Genomic DNA, 22,427 nt, shown 5'->3' with positions numbered 1-22,427 from the left:
AGCGAAAGCAAGCGGACGAGCGTGCATGATAATGTCAGTGAAAGAGGATGGAAAAGGGAGGGAGAGAAAGAGAGAGATGGAAGGAGGAAGAAGGGGAGGAGAGAAAGAGAGAGAGAGAGAGATCCAGGGAGGTGTGGTAGTAAAAGTGTATATAAGTAGCAGGTTACCTGGTCCAGGTAAAGTCTCAGCTCCTCCCTCTTGTGGCTCTGTCTCTCTAACTTGTCTGACAACAAATAGGATTCTACAGCAGCCTTGTTCCACTTACTGCTACTCCATCAAGGGACAACACTGTAGAGTCACAGCAGAAGGTAATGGCTTGACTATGGCATAACTACACTAACACACTACTAATACAACATTCTTATAGCAGCTATTCTGTTACTAGACAACTCTGTAACCTTGTGTGTGCTATTTGTTTTAATGTGTCAGTATTCATCACTCGTGCGATATATCATGTCTCTGAGGTGATATTAACTCAAAGTTAGACTTTATTAAATGTAATGATTTTTCATGGTTATAATCTGTAGGCTTATTCTATAGAGGTTTTATTGTGCATTTTTAGGCTGGTGATATGAAAAGACATAAGTAAAACTATATATTTTTGTCCTTGCTATTTCAGACTGCCCCTTTTTCCAATGATGTTGGCAGCCCTAGAAACTGTAAGTGATTTTCATTGCTTCTTTGCTTTTCAGTATTGCTGTTGTTCTAAAATGGAAAAATTAGTAATCTTCAACTGCAGCAACACCAAAACATTAATCCGGTATTTGCACATAATACATATTTAAAAACTAAGCTGCCGTGTGCTACAGGCTCTTTTCAGTAATCTTCAACTCTGTTGGGCACTATTGTCCATCTAAAGTAATGACAAATGAAATTTTCCAAATGACGTAAAAAAAAGGGACCTGGGAAGTTTGTTTTGAAGGTCAGTTCACCATACATTCAAGTGACACCCAATGTTTATCATCGTCACTTACGGTAAGAGCAGTGTCCGCCTACTGACACTGCTACATTTGTTACACTACATTTAGTTGTCTCTCACACCCAATACAGGTTTATGGTATGAGCAACCTATGCTATTTAAATTAGATTGAGGCCCCTTTGTGTCCAAAAAAAATTGGATCGAATATACAGTATATCACGAAAGTGAATACACCCCTCACAGTTTTGCAGATTTTTTAGTATATCTTTTCATAGGAAAGCATTACAGAAATGTAACTTTGACACAATGATTAGTGACCTTTTAACAACATATTTAACCGCTTAAATTTCTTGTTCACTCAGAAAAAAACAAAATACAGCCATTAATGTTTGAACATGTCCTCACAAAAGTGAGTACACCCCAGATTAAAATCCGGTAGAGAAGGGGCTATGTTGGCTCGAATCGTCTCGAAATTAAACGAAATGAAAAGGGATGACAAGGGAGGTCATCAGTGTGCGTTTCAACCTTTCTTTGCATTGAACTTTTAAATTTTGAGTCTGCATCTGGCTTAAATAGATTGGTGTGAGATTTGAATGCAATCCTATGGAGAATATCATGATCTGCTTCAGTAGTCACAGTGCATGTTGACATGCATGTTTCTTTTAGGTGTATTTCAGATTGCCAATGTTGACAGCATTTATGCATCCCCAAACCATGTCAGTCCCACTACCATGCTTGGCTTATGAGAGGATACACCGTTTTTGTACAACTCACTTGTTTACCACCACACATGCTTGACACCATCTAAAGCAAATTTGTTTATCTTGGTCTCATCAGATCACACAACATGGTTCCAGTGATCCATATCCTTGGTCTGTTCATCTCTCTTGAGACCAAGATAAACAAATTTGCTTTAGATGGTGTCAAGCATGTGTGGTGGTAAACAAGTGAGTTGTACAAAAACGGTGTATCCTCTCATAAGCCAAGCATGGTAGTGGGACTGACATGGTTTGGGGATGCATAAATGCTGTCAACATTGGCAATCTGAAATACACCTAAAAGAAACATACATGTCAACATGCACTGTGACTACTGAAGCAGATCATGATATTCTCCATAGGATTGTATTCAAATCTCACACCAATCTATTTAAGCCAGATGCAGACTCAAAATGTAAAAGTTCAATGCAAAGAAAGGTTGAAACGCACGCTGATGACCTCCCTTGTCATCCCTTTTCATTTCCTTTCATTTCGAGATGATTCGAGCCAACATAGCCCCTTCTCTACCGGATTTTAATCTGGGGTGTACTCACTTTTGTGAGTACATGTTCAAACATTAATGGCTGTATTTTGTTTTTTTCTGAGTGAACAAAAAATGTAAGCGGTTAAATATGTTGTTAAAAGGTCACTAATCATTGTGTCAAAGTTACATTTCTGTAATGTTTTCCTATGAAAAGATATACTCAAATATCTGCAAAACTATGAGGGGTGTATTCACTTTCGTGATATACTGTAATGGGTATTCATTTAATTTGACTTTAATTTGACATTAACTGAAATGAACTGAGCTGAATTTAGTCGCGTTAAATTGAGTTGTTTGAGATTTAACGGAACTGAATTGAAATTAATTGAGCTGACTTTAGTTGAAATGAAGTGAACTGAACTGACCTGACCTGGCTTTTCCAACTCCTCTCCCCTGACTATGCATGCTATCCTAGAGGTGCTATATCCATGACTATGGTCATCACGAGATGCCCCCTTCTCCTGAGAGAGTGGAGGTGGACCTGGACGTGATAGAGGAGTACCTGCAGGAGCACTCCATGGAAGTGGCACCTGGCACCTGTGTGCACAGCAGTAGCAATGAGGAGACACGCACGGGGACTGAGACAGGTGGGTTGGTGGTCAGTAGTGGTGGTGTTGGTGGACACACACACACACACACACACACACACACACACACACACACACACACACACACACACACACACACACACACACACACACACACACACACACACACACACACACACACACACACAAACCAAACAAGCATCTTGCACTGCAAACATACAACCATTTGGAAAATAAACTGTAAACTGAGAAATTGCTCTACTGTGTCTTTTCCATGACATTGTCTGCCAACAATCAATTCAAATTCAAGGGTGGACACTGAGTAACAAAGAAAGTTTATCTGAAAAGTCGATGTTGAACTCTACCATCCATAGCCATCCTTCACACTTCACACAGTACAGTACTGTACACATTGCTGTGATGCTGTAGACTGAATTCAGAACATCCAAGTTAATCATTCGCACATCACACGTTCCACATCAGAAGCGTTTAGATGATGTTTGCAGTTGTGGTGGTGGTGGTGTTTTTGTGCCACAGTGTTTGCAGTATGCAAATCAAGGCAGCGTTAACTAACTTGTCCAGTTTCTGTTACTGATAATGTAGACAGCAGCTGGGTTGCACACACATATGCACGCGAGTGGCACTACGCCTGGAGTGGCGGAGGAGGTGGAGGTGGAGGGGCCAACCACTGTGCTGAGGAACTGTGCTATGAAGAACCACAATACCCACAATCCCACTGGTACCTGCCCCCTGCCGCCAACAGCCAATGGGTGAGGGTCTAAAGTACTACAGTACTACAGTAGTATCAAACTCTACTAGAAGATGTTTGGTAGTATATTCCTTTTGGCCAATTGCTTTAGTCACTAAACTACCTGATTTCATATGACAAACTTTCTTAATTATGGGTAAATATGTCTGGATATGGAATGCTATATGTTGTACAAACCAAACCACTAATTAATAACTGCAAATTAACTACTTTCCACTATTCTGTGAATTTAGAATGTTATAATAATTAATATAATAATTGTATTTGTATAGCACTGTGTCATACAAGGCATGTAACTCAAAGTGCTTAACAAATGGGAAAAAAACATTGTTAGAGATAGATTTAAAAGGAGAGGTATAGAGGAGAGGCAGAAAAAGCAGGAAGGCAGAGGAAGAAGAGATAGACAGAGAATGTAGAGTCATAAGGTCAACGTAGGTTAGGACCAGGATTCTTAAATGTGTAAGGTCCATAGTGGCTGGGCCTATCATAAGTCATAGATAGTCACACAGAGATTGGGCGCTCAGGTGCGGCCCCTGGTGGCATCAGGGGTGAGGAAAAACTCCCTTTCGCTTGATTCATAGTTTGTAAGGGGGAAAAAACTCGGTGAGGTCTGAGAAAAAAGAGACCCCCTATAGTCAGGAAGAAACCTCAGACAGAGACCAGCGGCCACCTAGGGGAGCCCCCTGCCAGGGCTGGTTGCGAGTAGTAAGGGCGCTGCGGCAGCTGGGACACTATGACGCCTTGGCAAATGTTGCAAGAAATTAAAGTGCCCAGTTGGAGCCAGTGATTTGTACTACATTTTCCTGTTTTCAAGTTAGTCAACTTGAGGCTTATATTTGTGTCAACTCAGAAATCAAAGTTTCAAGTTGAGTTACCTTACAAACTTAAGGCCTGAGGGCAACTTACTTTTTAAAGTTTAAATGGCTTGCAATGTTTTACAGTGCACCATAATTGCTCATTGCAACGTCCAGCTGGAAACACCTTGAAAATCTCATGGTAATCACATAGAACAGAATAAAACGTGGTTCCCATGTACCATGTTGAATCTGTGTGTACATGAGTGTTTACATGCGTAATATGTTGGAACGTGTTTTATGTATATGTTGCTTGCTACCCAACTTCATTTCCCACTAGGATCAATACAGTAGCCTTTCTCTGCTTTACTCTATTTGACTGTACTTTACTTTGTTACAGATGCATGACCAGTGCACAGGAGCTGGCTACAGTGACTCTGACTCTCAGTCCAGTATCTCAGGCTACCCCGAGTGCCCTCCATCTCCAGGCTCAGACAGGGCAGGCCAACACGACTGCGACCCTCTGCCCCTGGCTTCCTTGTCAGGTACAGTGTATGTCTATGTCTAAGAGTTTAGATGTTAGCAAATGCAAGAGCATTGGGAAACATTTCAGTCCCCATCTCAGGAACTTCATGAGTAGTCCGGTTGACATTTATTATCCTGCTTCATCAACCAGACTACTGATGAAGTTCCTTTGGATCTATCAAGCTCAATAAAAATTCAGGATGGTTAAAACAAAACTCTTCAGACTGCTCTCAAAAAGCCGGAAAGGATTCTCATTTGTCCAGATCAAGCGTTCTTAGGCACAGATCTGTGCGTAAACCGTGCATGCGATCATTCCTGAGCAAAGTGTGGTATTTATGAACATGTACTTGAACGTAGAAATGTGCCTAAATCTACGCACACCTCAGACCATGCGTGCGAGTGGAAGAATCACGAAATTGCAAATAATATTGACCGTGCAAGGCACAGTTTGCTTTGAATGACAATGGAGTATGACAGTGTGCTATTTTACAGTGTTTTCGTCCATGTGTGTCTCCTTCTATTACTTATTTTGAAACACTGTCCTCCTCCTGTCGAAAGGACCTCCACTTCTGCCGCGGAAATGTTTCTATCTCCGCACTTCCCGCCAGCACTTCGACTGGCGCGTGTGTTCATGTGTGTCCAAACAGGGTGGCGCCTTCGAATTAACATGGCATTTGAATATATTTTAATACCATATGGTTACTTGGAGGCGTTTCGGGATGCAAATTACCCCGAATGCGCGCGTGCACAGTGATTTGGAAGGTGTGGGATTTATCATGCAGACGTGTGCGTAGGAGCAGCCAACGCACGTTTGATAAATCCCGATTTTTCTGTACTTGCGAACATTCTAAATTTCACTCATAAGACACAATTTAGAAGACATTCTACGAACTGATGATAAATGAGGCCCATGGACTTTCGGAGCTTGAAGATGTTTAATCCTCCACTCAAACTGCTTCTTCAGTTCTGAACTTCAGGTGTCATCTCCAAGAGGAAGCCAGCCCAGTTGCCTCCAGCGTCACTCTCTTCACCTGTTCTCAACTTATCTCCACTTGCATACACTATAAGGAACACTGTCTTAACACTGTATCCTGTACACCATACTTCTGCTATGCCTTGGTTTATGTTTACACACTGTGTCCCTCTGCATAGCCATAGTGCATTCTTACCATTCCTGTTGCTAGAAACGCTAGAAATGCAAAAGAAATATTTTCACTGTATTACCTTCAGTTGATAGTGGCAGTCTGTGCTTAACTTGAGCACGGGAACACATGTAGCCTACCATAGGAACCAGTTACCCTTCAGTGTTCTGCATGGACCAACAAAACGAAAACCTGACATATGATGACATAGATGTCTGTTAAGCCAAAGGTGTAAAAATCTTGTCTCTATCCATGAAACTCATCACAGTATATCGCAACACTACCTCAATACAGTAAGCTTTTCACACATACAATCCATAGCTGCACCCTAACGCCACAATCAGATGATTCAGGTGGTTGTTTAAAAGCCTCTTCTAGGGTATGGGTTGGGAATCTATGCCCTGTGGGCTGTTTACGGCCCATGAGGCTATCTTCTCCGCCCCCTGATATTGCTTTAAGGTTACAGGAGTTTCACATGAAATATGACATGTTTTGTAAAGCAATCTTAGAAATTATATTTGCAATACATTTAAATAATATTTCAAGGGACATAGTGAAGGTGGGGTCTATTGTAAACGTGGTCACCTTCTATATAGGCCTAAAGTGCAGGGGAAAATCCTGCTCTAGGTTGGAGGACTTTATAAAATGTCAAGTGGCTCCTCGAATGACTCTACTGTAATGACTGTACTGGAAACATATAAAATATTGCACGTCACAAATTGCTTACTTTATATTTATTATTATTTCACAATGTTACTATCACTATGTCAGAATAGTCAAAATAGGACATAACTGGAAATGTGTGACGGAGGTCATCTTGCACCTGTTAACCCCCCTCTGGGATCGAACGTGCGACCTCATCAACTGCAACGGTCCGGCAATGGGAGACACAGTATGATACCGCTGGGCCAAGAGACTAGTCTCTCGGCCCAACAGCACGAGACTGTATGAGGCTATTGGAGGGAGGTTTTACCAACGTTCCACGCCAACTCTGCTAGTTAGCCTCCGTTACACTCTCCCCCTTAAACCTCACTCCCAATCCGGGTCGAACGGCACCACTGTGACGGAGGTCATCTTGCACCTGTTCACCGCCTTCTGGGATCGAACGTGCGACCTTGTCAACTACAACCAACTACTTTACCAACGTTCCACGCCAACTCTGCTAGTTAGCCTCCGTTACAAATGCACAACACTACCTCTTTTTAATATACGATCTATGTATGTGTGCTGTTGCCCAGTCTTACACTTTATATGTCTGTATGGGTATGAATATTGAATAGGTACTCTAGTTGTAATGTATGCTTACTGTCTATGTCTAATTGTCTATGTCTAATTGCCTATGTCCACACCCAAAGTCTATGTCTGCATGGGAAAGTAAGAAACGTAATTTCAAATTCTTTGTATTACCAGCGCATGTAAATAAATTGACAATAAAGCCGACTTGACTTGACTTGAATGAAAAATAAAATCCTCACCCCTGTTCTAGGACATTACTTTGAAGAACTGGTGTAGGCTACATTATTGTTATTTTTTTAAATGTAGCCTACCCCTATCAGCATCTTCACACTTTAAGTGAAATGACTCATTTAATGTTCATTGTTCTCGGGGTCCACAGATGTACATTAAGTTTACAAGATGTGTCACAATTCTGCATATTTAGACTGAAACCTTTTATGGCTATGATCTACATCATCTGGATCCAGGAACTTTGAAGACTGTGCCTACATAATCGTAAACTGCACTGAACAAGACAGTCTTTTAAGTGTAATGATGTAATTTTATTTATGATGTTGTTCGACAGAGTGGGATTAGATGTATTTGTTTATTTAACTTCACATCCATTTAGACAAAGACAAGACACATTTTATAAGAAAATATTTACTCTGCCACCTTGGCCAGGTCACCCTTGAAAGAGATTTATATCTCTACAAGATGAACCAGGTTAAATAAAGTTTATAATAATGAAAACACGTACATTGCGTTCTTCTTCAGGCAAGAGGAAGGAGCGGCTGTTCCAGTTTCTGTACGAGATGCTGGAGAACCCGGAGATGCGCAGCTGCATCTGGTGGGTGCAGTCCACCAACGGAACCTTCCAGTTCTCTTCGCAGAACAAGGAGCAGCTGGCGCGGATGTGGGGTCAGCGCAAGGGAAACCGCAAGACCATGACCTACCAAAAGATGGCGCGCGCCCTGCGAAACTACTCACGCACCGGCGAGATCCACAAGGTCAAGCGCAAACTGACCTATCGTTTCACGGCCGACACACTCAAGGGGCTCCAGCAAGAGGCTCAGGCCACCACCAGCAGCTAGTTAGCTTGCTAGCTTGCGTCAGGTCATTTGTCATAGCCAGGCTTAGTTGATACACATGTGTAATGGGCATAATGACTAACTTGCCAAGCAGATAAAGTACTTGAAGTGGTGAATATTGTTACTGCCTGAGTGCCTGGTAATTACATACATGGTGAATACTGAGTATTTGTGAAGAGTCGGGAGACTTGTTTATTGCTATAAATGCATCTTGTTTTAATTTAAGATGATGATTATATTAGAACTGTGTGATTAGTGTGTCATTTTTATTGTATATGTTTTTTTTTACATTTTTGGATAATAATGGGAACATTTTTCATAAATTAATTCATTTGTTTTAATTCAAGACATTGGTGGAAAATCAAAATGGTTGTTAAAAGTGTGTCCACTTACCCAGTTATAAATCTGAGGATTTGCTAATTCATGCACTACTTTATAAGTAGTTTCACTGAGTTGTTTTACATCTGAGTGTTTGAACATATCTGTTTCTTTTGTATTTTTTTGTATTGATTTTTTCACATCAACATAAAATCAAGTAAATTCACAAAGTCTTTGTGCTCTGCATTTCTGATGGTGGTGTGTGGTCTTATGGTTTTGTGGCAATATGGCACAAAAAATGTGTGGCAATTGTGGCCTAATGGTAAGGGAGGTGTTCTTAAAATCAGAGGGTTGCAGGATCAAATCCCACTCTTACCTCTCCCTACACCCCTACCCATGTCTAAAGTACCCTTGAGCAAGGCAACTAATCCCACATTGTCCCAGGAATTGTAAACAAATTCTGTAAATAACTGTAAGTTGCTTTGGACAAATGCATCAGCTAATAGTAATATAATGTTATCTTTTTTTTTTTAAATTAGGCCAGGTCCGGATACATATGAAAACTCACAATAATGTACTGTACACAGAAGACAAAGCTTTTGGAAAATGGAGGAAACTGGAGAAATTTGAGAACAGCTTCCTCTATGTCAGGCCCTTCTGAAAACAAAATAAATCTAGAAATGCACTCAGAGTGCAGACCTCCGCCAAGGAAGCTACTTGATAGAACATTTCACTTAGTTACACCCTATTTTTATTTTAAGTCCTTCTGCTTTCTTTTTGTGGAGAAAGAAACTTCAATGTCAAAATTCGCCCTGTCCCGCAATTCAATTTACAGTCTCTAAGGGCATCTTGATTTCTGGGCTTGTAGTTGTAATGTAAAGTTGTAATGTTAAGTATTTTGTTACTTGAGACGCTTTAATGGCATAGCAATGCTGTTAGGATTTAGTTAATAGGAGGCCAAGGCTGCCACATAGAATGACAATCAAAAGAGAATCCTTTTGCCATTTCATTTTGAAAGTATAGGTGCAATCGTACTGCCATGATTGAAATTATGATGCAATACTTCCATTCGGTTTTTCATTTTCATTACTAATATGAGTTATTTGTGACTGCAAAAAAGCAACAACAACAAAAAAATGCATTAGTCATTTCATTTCATTACAGTCATGGTGTAATACTGCCAAGTATTAAAATGTAAAAGGTATATGTGAAAATGTGAATCCACACTGCGCAAACAACTTTTCAACAGTGATATTGTAAGATTGCTTGCATATTACATTTGTCGTCACCAGAGCCCCACCCACATTGAGCTCTCATGAACATGATGACTCATTTGCAAGTCGTGATCTTGAAAATGAAGATGTTAATAGAGAGATGAGTAGGAAATTGCAAACTGCGCATATTTTCATTTTAATTTCCAACTTGGCTGAGGAAATAGAAAAGTTAAAGTGAAATGTGGATTTACATTTTCCCAAATACCATTTACATTTTAATATTTGGAAGTAATATACCAGGATAGCAGTGAAAATAAAATGACAAATCACTGATTCTTGAGAAAGCGGCTAAAACATGTCTCTGCAATAAACTGCCAATTCTGTTGAAAATAAACTACATTTTCATGAACAAAATGAATCCAGGTAAAGACACAGGGGTCTGTTACATAAATGTACAGTTGTTTGAAATATTTAAGTGTAATTTTATTACTTTTCATGGCTATAAACGTGCCCACACCCTGTAAAAACAGCTGTCCCAAGGACAGACATCATCATTTCAATTGACTTAAAATGTAAAAATCACTGATATTATTGAATAATATCACCATGATGTGAAAGTCCATATTGAAGTGGTTCTGCAGATATGCACATAGTGCGTGTAAAGCAATATTTACTACTATTTTCTGATTGCTCAAAGTGTTTCCAGCATATTAGTCACCACCGTCACATTTTTTTTTAAAAGACAATAAAATCAGGTATGCGCAAGGTCATTGTCATTACTTAGGACCCCCTTTCAAACCTTTAGATCTACTGAGTACTTCACCATCACTGAAGCTCCTGTAAGTTTACTAATTTCTCCTCAATTTGATAATTTGTTTGGACACTGGTACTGTCCCAACCATAAACTGTCAACACCGTCGGGGGGTTTAATAGTATTATTGTTACATTAATGTTAATGATATATACTTTTTCAGAAGCGTCATGAAGCTCCTAAGAAACAGAGCGAAAACGAAGTGGCTAATGTGAGCAAAAAATGCACAATATGTAAAAGAGTGTTTTTTTGTCTTACACCGTCAGATGTCACCACCGTCAGATTTTGTTCCATTCATCATCTTGTTCCATATTTTACTAAATTGTGCTGGTTAATGAAACATTACCAGACATGTTAGTAATAATTGTGACTCAAACTTATACTCCAGCCTCCACTGAGGTGCATTTGGCGGGTTTTTTGTCACAAAACCTGACGGTGGTGACATCTGATGTAGTTCACAAAAAAGCATGTGTTTTACATGTTTTTGACAAGTTTTAAGAATATGCTTCCAATAAGTATCTACAATTATGTTGAATTGTAAAAGTAATTCACTTAATTACAGTAAACTTATTTTTTTTACTTCTAATTCTGTCTGACGCTGGTGACAAAACCAAGAAAGAGCCCATTTTATGAAAAATGTAAAACATGGGCAGCTTGGCCAATACATTCACTGCACAGCCAAGACGTTCATCTATGATAATACACCTCTATATTTTGGATTTGAACAACTTAACACCTGTTTATGCCACATTTTCAATAATCTAGGCCTACTTCCTAGAGTATCTAACAAATGAAGAAAAAACACATGCACAAACATACTGTGCAAACACAAAAATAAAGTGTTTATGCTAGATGTCATTGACTTGAGAGGGCTATTTATTTTGCTAAATGTAGGTAATAATTAGGTCACATTCACCACCTTCAGATTACTGTCGCCACCGTCAGTTCTTAAGTCACCACCGTAAGAAGGAGTTTTGGACATTTTAAATGAATGTGCTTACAAAATTTTCCTTTGTAGTTGTTGAATTATCAAAGTAATAGCAAATTTAAGCCTACACGAATATTTGTGAAATTACAAAAAATTGTTTGATCTATTTAGCCATTAAGTAAGCATTGTCTGACAGCACATATTTTTAAATAAGAACACATGAAGCAGTATTAAAATAGAATGCAAGTGAATTTTCAACATTTAAAGGCGTATGTGTGAACCAAAAAACACACACAATCACTTAAAAACTCCAGATACATATGCAACCAAATCAATACACTTTTTATTGCTTTTAATTGTGTCTGACGGTGTTGACAAAAAACAAGGTATGATCGGAGAAAAACCTGATTTCTGAAAAAAATGGAAAATGGGGAGATTGGCCTTGTGCATTTCTGAAAAGCCAAGACCTTTGTCTACGAGGATATACCATATTATTTTGTAATTCACTTTGTTTTTTTCTTTCAAGATTACAACCTGTTTTAGCCACTTTCTCAAGAATCAGTGATATACATTTTTTAAATTTATTTTGACATTCGTTACAAATAACTCGTGTTTGTCATGAAAATGAAATGGAACTACTTAATTTTAATTGTGGCAGTACAATTGCTCTGACACTTTGAAAATGAAATGGCAAAATGAGTCTCTTCTGATTGTCATTTTGCGTGGCAGCCTTGGCCTCTCATAATAATTGAGTTTTTTCAGCAAAGAGTAAACCACTGCACACACCACTATTGCAAACTTAATATGACAGAGGCTTTAGTAACAGACTGCAATCCAACTGATGACAATGGAGTGCTGAGTGCTATAGGGTTTTAAAGGTGCACTATGTAGGATGGTGGGCAGCGTAGGTATTGCAACTATGCTGATCATTGAATGTCTGTGGCCTATTGCCAAATTTGATCTTTTCATGAATATTTACTAAGTAAACTCCAATTTACTAGTATGACAAAAGTATAGTGCATTTTGAAGCTAAAAAATGTTCAATATGAAAATGAAAAATCTTTCATTCATGAAAAATGTGATTCTCTCAGTCATAATGAATACTAGAGCTGCGACGTTGATGGTGGTGGTACTGTAAGTATTTATGAAAAAGGTAACATTTGTGAATGGGCAGCATGGATTCTTCAAATAAGGTACTACTAAAAGTATTGCATACTGTACATTTAAGCACTTTCCTTTGATAAGTCATGGTCATAGTAAAGGCATTAAAATGTCATAGAGGAGAAAACAAGAGAGGAGCAAACACAGCTTCAGCAACCAACTGCGGGTAAAACACGTCTCGAACCATGCTCTCATATATCAGGCAGCTCTGGTGCACCGTATTCACACGCGCGCACACACACACACACACACACACACACACACACACACACACACACACACACACACACACACACACACACACACACACACACACACACACACACACACACACACACACACACACACACACACACACACACACCTCCTGGAGCCACCCTTGAAGGCTCTGATCTGATAAGCCTTCACATAAAAGTGACAGACCTGTTTTTCACCCCTCCAGCCTCGCATGTGCAGTACAGCACAGTTTGACAATACAGTGTTTGGGTAATAATTCCTGCTACTGTCTGAACTTTGCCACCCTCCCCTCTCCTACCCTCGCCTGTACTGACTCCTGGCTCCTATTTTCACACATGCGTGGCCGTATGCAAAGCAAGTGTACTCTGGAAAACTACCACAGTAACAGAACTGTTAATGATTCACTGCTTTGGAGCAGCGTGTTGTAGACGGTGGAGGTGTAGACAGATAGACAGCGTGTGTAGCTGGTGGCGAGCAGGGGAGCCGAGCAGAGCAGGGGTGTTCATGGGAGATTGACAAGATTACAGTGAAAGCAAAAGGCATTACAGTAATTGTTATGGTGTTGGTGTAGGATAGGCCGCAGGACTCAGGAGTTGTGGTTGCATTGTGTGGGACATATCAGTCTGATACAGAGAGAGAGAGAGAGAGCACAGGCAAACACATGATGGAGATAAGAAGAGGCAGAAAAGGAGGAAGGAGAGAGGAGAGGAAGGTGTGGGTTTTTTTCCATAAATGTCAGACAGGCACTTTTGATCCGGTGAGTTTTCTGCATATTTATTACTGCTCCAAATTGGAGCAGAAGGCCTTGTTGAGGTCTACATTACTCTCACTTGCCAGAGCCTTCACATATGCTAATCAGCTCAATCACACCTCAGCTGGCAGGCCCCCTTCACTCAAGCACAGATTACAATACTTACAAACTGGAAATATATATATATATAGTCACATACATATACAATTGAAGAGTTCAGATGCAAAACCCCCTAAGTGCCTTTTCAGAAAATAATCTTAATTAATTTTTATTTAATACAAAGCTATCAAAATTGCATATTTTTACATTTTATTTATGTAATATAACTATTTATATGTATTATCAAGTACATAAATGTAAACCAAACCAACAACCAGGTTCTCTAAAAATATAGAAGTGCAGGTCTTCAGAAATGGAGTTAGGGGGTTTTGCATCTGAACTCTTCATCTATATTCCTGCATATACATGTACATATAATAATCTACATAAGAATAATATGAGAATAAAAATTTAACCACAAAGGAGAGAGAGAAAGAGAGACAGATACAGAGAAAGTATATCAATAACCGGCCGCGACGAGATTCAAGCGACATAGAATCGCTTCTGTGCAGCAAGAGCGATCCGAGCGATTGAAGCGACTAGACTTTGTCCGTTAAGCGCAGAATGCAAGCATTTCAACTTTCCCACTGGCTGTGGCTACTGACCTCTATACAGTTATTGGCTCTGGCAGCTTGTTGTCGAACCGTGTCATAGCTCATTTGCATAACATTCCCAGGAGTTCAACTACAAACTGTCACTCTCGTTGCGCGAATCGCCTCTAATCTCCAGGGGCCAGTTGCACCAAATGGTTGCTTTTGTCGCGCGACTCAATGCAAAGTCAATTACTTCCGTCGCTCGCCTCGCTCATGACGCGGCTGGTGTATTCGCCCAGGAAGTCTTCACTTGAGAGACAACACCGGAGCAGCACAGATGTAATTCTTTTCTTTTTTTTTATTCAAGTGCACAACATGACTAACGTTTCGATGGTTAGACCATCTTCATCAGTCCATGAGTAGAATGGAGAGAAGAGCGTAAGTATCTGAGGCCCTGATTCAGCAGGTGTAGGCCTATGTACCGTGGCATTAGGCTATTGGCCCTTCTCCCAAGGTCTCACTCACGTTGCCCACACCCATAAACTATTTACAAAAACAAAAGCAATGCACATATAAAAATGCACATAAAAAATGCATATGAAAAAAGGAACAAAGAAAGGAAACCTCAAAAGCCACATAATTAGAGAAGAAATACACATATATAGCCTACCATATTTAAAAGTCTAAAGGAAAACCATTAACATCAGTAAAGGTACAGATCATTACTTTAGGTGTATATCGCTGTAAAATTACAGAAAACAAAACAAGCTCAGCTCCTCATTGAAGCCAGAGGGTTCAAGTGAGTTCAGTGTATGTATCCAATAAGCCTCTATGCATAAGAGTTTTTTAATAACATCTCCACCTCTAGGTAGAATGGCAACACGTTCAATGCCCCAGAACTTTAGCGAGGCCGGTGACCCAGGTTTGGCTTCCATATAATGCCTTGCCCTATAGCCTGATGCCACAGTGCATAGGCCTACACCTGCTGAATCAGGGCCTCAGATAATTAGCTCTAGGCTCTTCTCTCCATTCTACTCATGGACTCTGATGAAGATGGTCTAAGCATCGAAACGACGTCATGTTGTGCACTTGAATAAAAACCCAAAAGGAATTACATCTGTGCTGCTCTGGTGTTGTTTCTCAAGTGAAGATTTCCTGCCTCTCTCCCGTCGATGCACCAGATGATAAAGCAGAAGCGCAAGGAATTACCTTTTTGTTTCTACAAAGTATATCAGTAAGTCTGTTTGAGTGTGTTATGTGCGTACATGTACTGTATGTACCTGTATAGTTTGTGAATCTATTCTTGGCACTGTAGTCAAATGTATAGCGGTCATATTACACACACACACAAACAAAACAACAAGAATTATTTAAAAAAAAATGTGACAGGCCTGAAGTGCAAAAACACACACCTTACATGTTACCTCATAAAGTAACACACTCCCACAAACTCTCTCTCTCTCTCTCTCTCTCTCTCTCTCTCTCTCTCTCTCTCTCTCTCTCTCTCTCTCTCTCTCTCTCTCTCTCTCTCTCTCTCTCTCTCTCTCTCTCTCTCTCTCTCTCTCTCTCTCTCTCTCTCTCTCTCTCTCTCTCTCACACACACGCACGCACACACACAAATGTGCAGTCTTAAAGAAACATTATGCGCTTCAGGGCAGAAAATTTGCTTTCTTTTGTGTTTATCTACACTCTGTGCGTCTCTTGGCAGCAGGAAAAGATGCTCTGGAAAGTACATGGACAGGTTATTGCTATGGGTGTAACCTAACACTCAGTTAGCCAGAAGGCAGCCCAACCATGGAAGCACAAATGATGAGCACCATCAATCAAAAGTACTTGCTCCATTCAAACCTGTTACAAATCATGTCACACAAAACATAATTCAACTCAAAAGTAAAGTTGATAGCAACATATGTAGAATCTGTGGCAAATTCACTGCACTGGTCAATCCCAGATGAATTCTCAATGAAATCTCCCTTGATTGTATTTCTCTCCCAACTCTCCATGACATTATTAGGCAACATTACACTTAGCTGACATTTTCCAAAGCGATTTGCAATTACTGACAGTCGGTTACAGTCCCTGGAGCAATGTTGGATTTAAGTGCCTTGCTCAAAGGCACTTCAGCCGTGTATGGATGGAGGTGCAGGGAGAGGTCAGGATAATGCAACCCTACAACCCTCTGTTCTTATAGCCCATCTCATTAACCGTTAGGCCACAGCTGCCCACGGCTGACTTCTCCAGTCAATGCTACAGTGCATACTGTATAATATTACACTGAATGACATTACACAGCCTTTCACGCCTAGCAGGTGCGGTTATGCAAAGCCACTTTCTATGTCATAAACAATGCCAACCCTTTCCTCCTAAACCAACACATCTGCCAACCTCTCTGCTAGGACAATGCAGACTCAGTGTGTGTGTGTGTGTGTGTGTGTGTGTGCGTGTGCGTGTGCGTGTGCGTACATGCGTATGCGCGCGTATGTGTGTGTGTACGTGTGTGTGTGTGCATATTGTGAAGGATAGCTATAAGTAGCTCAGGCCAGGTGGGACAACAATAAACAGCTCTCAACATTTACTACTGCCTTGGCTGTACAACTGACAATTCCCACCAGATGGTGCCAGGGAGTCACTGCTGAAGAGGCACCAGACGAGCGAGAGGATGTGGATCCAACCTATCCCATTGTCTAACCTCCTGTCCTTGCCTTGAGCTTGTGCCACGTGCTTCTCCGATGACCCGTCTCAGTGGAGAAAACAAACTAAGTTACTCCTTCCTGTACATCCCTGTAGCCTCTGGTCTCGTGACGTAAGGTTTGACATCATTGCTTATCAAAGTTCACATTCAATATCCTTCAAAACCACACGCAAAAGGTCATTTTCTCATTTGACCCCCGCCCATTATGGGGGAAAGACCCCTCTCTGTGCTCATTGACAGTGAGGAAACTTTAGTGCTTTCTCCATGGATGCAAGGCAACCTCAAGGCCAGAGGAAGGGAGGAGCAGGAAGGGGCGAGAGAAAACAGTTTGACCTGCACCCTACATTGGATTGGCAAATAGATGTCAATTATGTGAAATAATCCTCAAGAACATCCATTTTTCTTACTCTTTACTATGGAGTTATAACAAATCGTCCTACACCTGACCAACTCGTGGGATGTACACACATTCCAAATCCTGTGATAATCCCAAATCCATCTAAAGCAGGGGTTCCCAAACTTTACCATGACAAGGCCCCCCAGATACCTCTAGATTCCAGCCAAGGCCGCCCTGCCATGGGCCGTGACACGCTATTTTTTCTGCGCACCCGGTTTCACAACTCGATGAAGTTGATGCATTCCTAAACCCACACAAGTACTACAGAAAGCATAATACTGTAGCCTACATTATAAAGAACAGTGTTTAGCTTATTTTTTTGTTTATGCTGACTAAGATATTCAATTTATTCAATTATTCCTTTTATTTTGCTATATTTTTCCTGCCAACCTGCCGCGGCCCCCCCAGGGGTCCCTGGCCCCCACTTTGAAAACAACTGATCTAAAGTATTTAGCAAAAAAGAGGTGGATAGAGAGCAACAGCCTGCAAAAGACACAAGATGGCGCCAGGCAATCACTGCAGAAGGCCAACGAGGGGATGGAGGTGGGAATAATATCATCTCACAACGAAGACCATGACATAAAAGACACCTGTTTTCACAATTGTTCTCCATTCAATTTTCTTGTTTTCCTAAGTGACCTAGTGATGCCAAACCTTGCAAAATGTCTAGACAACATGGTACTTTAAAGACACAATACAATTTACAGTGTTGCGTATTATGGCATGACACCTACAGTGGGGCCTGTCCATATAGTAGAGCGGCTACAAGGCCAATTTGGCTTGAATCGTGCAAATTATGATACAAGCATGAAACTTGGCAGGTATGTGCTCAAGACCAATACAATCAAATCTACCTGATTGGCCACTTGAAATTGCGGCCATTTTCCAAGATGGCCGCCAAAAAAAGCTCCAGAAATTGATTTATTGCATAGAATTGACCTAGAAAATTATGATACAAGCATGAAATTCAACATGTATGTGTTTAAGACCAATGCCATCAAATCTACCTGATTGGCCACTTGAAATGGTGGCCATTTTCCAAGATGTCCGCCGAAAATGACCCCAGAAATGGATTTATTGCATAGAATTGACCTAGAAAAGTATGATACAAGCATGGAATTCAACATGTATGTGCTTAAGACCAATACGATCAAATCTACCTGATTAGCCACTTGATATGGTGGCCATTATCCAAGATGGCCGCCAAAAGGACCCCAGAAATTGATTTATTGCATAGAATTGGCTTAGCAAATTATGATACAAGCATGAAATACAAAATGTATGCCCTCAAGACCAGTGCAATGAAATGTACCCGATTGGTCACTTGAAATGACGGCCATTTTCTAAGATGGCTGCCAAAAAAGACCCTAGAAAATGATTTATTGCACAGAATTGTCCAAGCAATTTATGATGGACACCTGAAATTCGGCATGTATGTGATTAAGACCAATAGGCCTACAATTAAGACCAATAGGCCTACTATACTTGATTTGCTACTTTAAATGTGATGAAGATGTGTCCAAAAAGACCCTAGAAATTTGCAAATTGCAAATTTGGTGGAAATAATTGTTCACTCTCATCAAATATGTTTCCATAGATGATGAAGTGATACAGATATTAATGTTCCAAAATGACATATAAGCCACTTATGACACCATTACCATGGTGATGACATGTCAACGGACCCCAAGGTTATGACATGCTAATAGTATGATGACAGTGTGGTAATAATATGCTAATAACAGCAATTCATGGTTCTCTCGATATTGCTGTTAAACAAAAGGTGCGTCAACACTAGAAACAAGCTTTGTCATGAATTTGTTTTATTCGCTCTGGACTTAGCACATAACTGCTCTGGCTTGTCAGCCTGGGACATTCAAAGATAAGAGCATCCTTCCCGGGCTGCACTCTCAAGCCAATGTGCTGTCCCCTTTGCACACCTGACCTCCGCTAATGGTGGTTGACGTTCGGGCACAAGTTCTGTGGAACACGCCTTCGTGTCGGTTGCGCCCTCTACCTGAGGGTGATAAGACTGATTGTGGCAAGACCACCTGGATCCTCGCCTCTCCTAATAGGACGCATTACACATGTCTCCCTTTGGGTCGGTCACCCCTTACTGTGCGTGTCTCATGCGCTCAGCAGGAGCGTGAGTGTCAGTTGTGCTGCCTGGCGCCCGTGTTTAGCTAGACCATACTTCTCCAATGAAGTATCTCAGGGCCCTGATCGACCAGGCTGCCTGATCAAGGGGAAGTGCGTCTTTGAAGTGTGTCCTCAAACAGGTGTCTATCAGGGCTTTCTTGGCCGGCTCGCTGTGGTGGTGGTTGCTACTCGGTTCCCCGTTCGCATCTTGGACCTGCGGCCCTGCTGGACAATGACTGGGTCTTTTCTGCCGGCACAATCGCATGGCAGCTCAAGCTTGCCTGGTGGTCTTGGGCATGGTGCCTCCCAGTTGCACCTGCGGGTGTTGTGTACTGAACATGCTGGATATTCCCCCTTGTGCCAAGGCCTGGTTTTCCACTGGGGAATACCACTTGATATTGGGGGCCTCGCTATTCTCTGTGGGCTCCACCTGCACATCGGTCACACCCACGGGTGGTTTCCATGCCCTGGGTTTCCTCCACTGTGTGCTCTCCGTGGTATTGGATGTCCGGACGCTGCCTTAGCGCACCCCGTGCTTACCCTCTCTTCTCCCTCCGGATTCGGAACGAAGACTGCGCCTCTTTCTTGTTCCCCCGCTAGCGTTGCAGGGATCTGCCCTCTCCACACTTTATTGGCGCCGGTAGGCCGAGTTTGGGCGGTGTGCCTGATCTAATGATGGTTTCAGGTGCCTGCCTAACCCCTAGGCTGGTACCGGTATCAACTGGCCCCATGGTTCATGTCTGTCTGGAGGGATTAGGGGCTTGCCTCCCCTGCTCTTCCACGTGCACCCTTCCTTCGGCTGCAGCTTTTGCCCCTGGCCCCTTGGGCGGCTGTTGGGCGAGCCATTTCGCTTATTGCTGCTGATGGACGCTGCCTCTCCGCCTTCAACCGCTCTGGGAATCGGCAGGAAGGGTCTGTGCTCTGGCCAGGCTTTTGCTTGCGCATTCTAGGTAACTGGCAACGCAATCAGGAGTTTTTCAATACCCATAGTGAGATGTCGAGTGATTCAACCGAAAGACAACTATAGGTCACCGAGGGCAACCCTGGTTCTCTGAGGGAGATGAACGAGACATCTCAACAGATTGCCACACTCACCCACAAGCTCAAAGGTTAGTTACTTGCCTCAGATTGAAGCTCAGAGCCCGGCACACCTGGGCTTTGTCCCCAAGGGGGCGGGATCCCCAGCTGCGCAGCTCATTGGTCTGACGGCATGATTGAAAGCAAGTTTTGGCAAATGGTCACGCAAAGGGCGTTACCCATAGTGAAATGTCTCGTTCATATCCCTCAGAGAACCGGGGTTACCCTTGGTAACCTATAGTTATATGCCTTTTTGCTTGATTGTGTTTCCTTCTATGATGAAATCATTGGAAATTCAAACATAGTGACTATTTATTTCTAGTGGCTTCTTTGATGGACATCTTTGAAAATGTCTGCCATGTTACATTTTGAAGTTGCAAATGAGGTGGATTTGATTATATTGCTTTAAAGCACAAACACACAAATTTACATACATTTTTGCACATTCATGCCTAAATTGATGCTTGTATAATAACTTGCTTGATCAATCCTGTGCAACAAATCCATTTCTATGGTATTTGTTTGGAAGCCATCTTGGAAAATAGCAGTCATTTAAACTGGAAAATCACTTAGGATGTATTGTGTTGGCCTTAAGCACACAACTGCCAAATTTCTTGGTTTTATCACAATTTCCTTTCTCATTTCTGTGCAACAAATCAATTTATGGGGTCTTTTTTGGCGGCCATCTTGGAAAATGGCCACCATTTCAAGTAGCCAATCAGGTAGATTTGATCATATTGGTCGTAAGCACATACATGTTGAATTCATGCTTGTATCATAATTTTCTATGTCAATTCTATGCAAATCATTTCTGGGCTCTTTTTTTGGTGGCCATCTTAGAAAATGGCCGCCCTTTCAAGTGGCCAATCAGGTAGATTTGATCGTATTGATCTTAAGAACATTCATGTTGAATTTCATGCTTGTATCATAATTTTCTAGGCCAATGCTATGCAATAAAACAATTTCTGGTGTCTTTTTTGGCTGCCATCTTGGAAAATGGCCACCATTTCAAGTGGCCAATCTGGTAGATTTGACTGTATTGGTCCTAAGCACATACATGTTGAATTTCATACTTATATCGTAATTTTCTAGGTCAATTCTATGCAAAAAATCAATTTCTGTGGCCTTTTTTGGTGGCCATCTTGGAAAATGGCAGCCATTTCAAGTGGCCAATCAGGTAGATTTGATCGTATTGGTCTTAAGGACATATATGTTGAATTTCATGCTTGTATCATAATTTTCTAGGTCAATTCTATGCAAATCATTTCTGGGCTCTTTTTTTGGTGGCCATCTTAGAAAATGGCCGCCCTTTCAAGTGGCCAATCAGGTAGATTTGATCGTATTGATCTTAAGAACATTCATGTTGAATTTCATGCTTGTATCATAATTTTCTAGGCCAATGCTATGCAATAAAACAATTTCTGGTGTCTTTTTTGGCTGCCATCTTGGAAAATGGCCGCCATTTCAAGTGGCCAATCTGGTAGATTTGATTGTATTGGTCCTAAGCACATACATGTTGAATTTCATACTTATATCGTAATTTTCTAGGTCAATTCTATGCAAAAAATCAATTTCTGTGGCCTTTTTTGGTGGCCATCTTGGAAAATGGCAGCCATTTCAAGTGGCCAATCAGGTAGATTTGATCGTATTGGTCTTAAGGACATATATGTTGAATTTCATGCTTGTATCATAATTTTCTAGGTCAATTCTATGCAAAAAAAACAATTTCTGGGGTCTTTTTTGGCGGCCATATTGGAAAATGGCC

The 22,427-nt window shown here is 41.2% G+C and overlaps 1 protein-coding gene across 1 annotated transcript; it reads left to right on the top strand.

The window, feature by feature from the left end:
- Positions 1-203: 203 nt before the first annotated feature.
- LOC134456371 (transcription factor Spi-B) lies at positions 204-8,786 on the top strand. Its single transcript, XM_063207739.1, has 6 exons — positions 204-308; positions 620-659; positions 2,637-2,808; positions 3,373-3,539; positions 4,733-4,877; positions 7,992-8,786. Exons 2-6 carry the CDS (start codon positions 636-638, stop codon positions 8,306-8,308), a joined length of 825 nt encoding a protein of 274 aa, XP_063063809.1. The 5' UTR covers positions 204-308; positions 620-635; the 3' UTR covers positions 8,309-8,786.
- The last annotated feature ends 13,641 nt before the right edge of the window (positions 8,787-22,427 follow it).

The sequence above is a fragment of the Engraulis encrasicolus genome, chromosome 10 (genome assembly GCF_034702125.1).
Source record: "Engraulis encrasicolus isolate BLACKSEA-1 chromosome 10, IST_EnEncr_1.0, whole genome shotgun sequence".
NCBI lineage: Eukaryota > Metazoa > Chordata > Actinopteri > Clupeiformes > Engraulidae > Engraulis > Engraulis encrasicolus.
This window is presented reverse-complemented; position numbering and strand designations above follow the sequence as displayed.

Coding starts and splice junctions, on each gene's coding strand:
- LOC134456371 (XM_063207739.1), top strand. CDS start 636: ATGATGTTGGCAGCCCTAGAAACT. Junction 660..2,636: donor TGTTGGCAGCCCTAGAAACT/GTAAGTGATTTT, acceptor ATGCTATCCTAG/AGGTGCTATATCCATGACTA. Junction 3,540..4,732: donor CTGCCGCCAACAGCCAATGG/GTGAGGGTCTAA, acceptor ACTTTGTTACAG/ATGCATGACCAGTGCACAGG.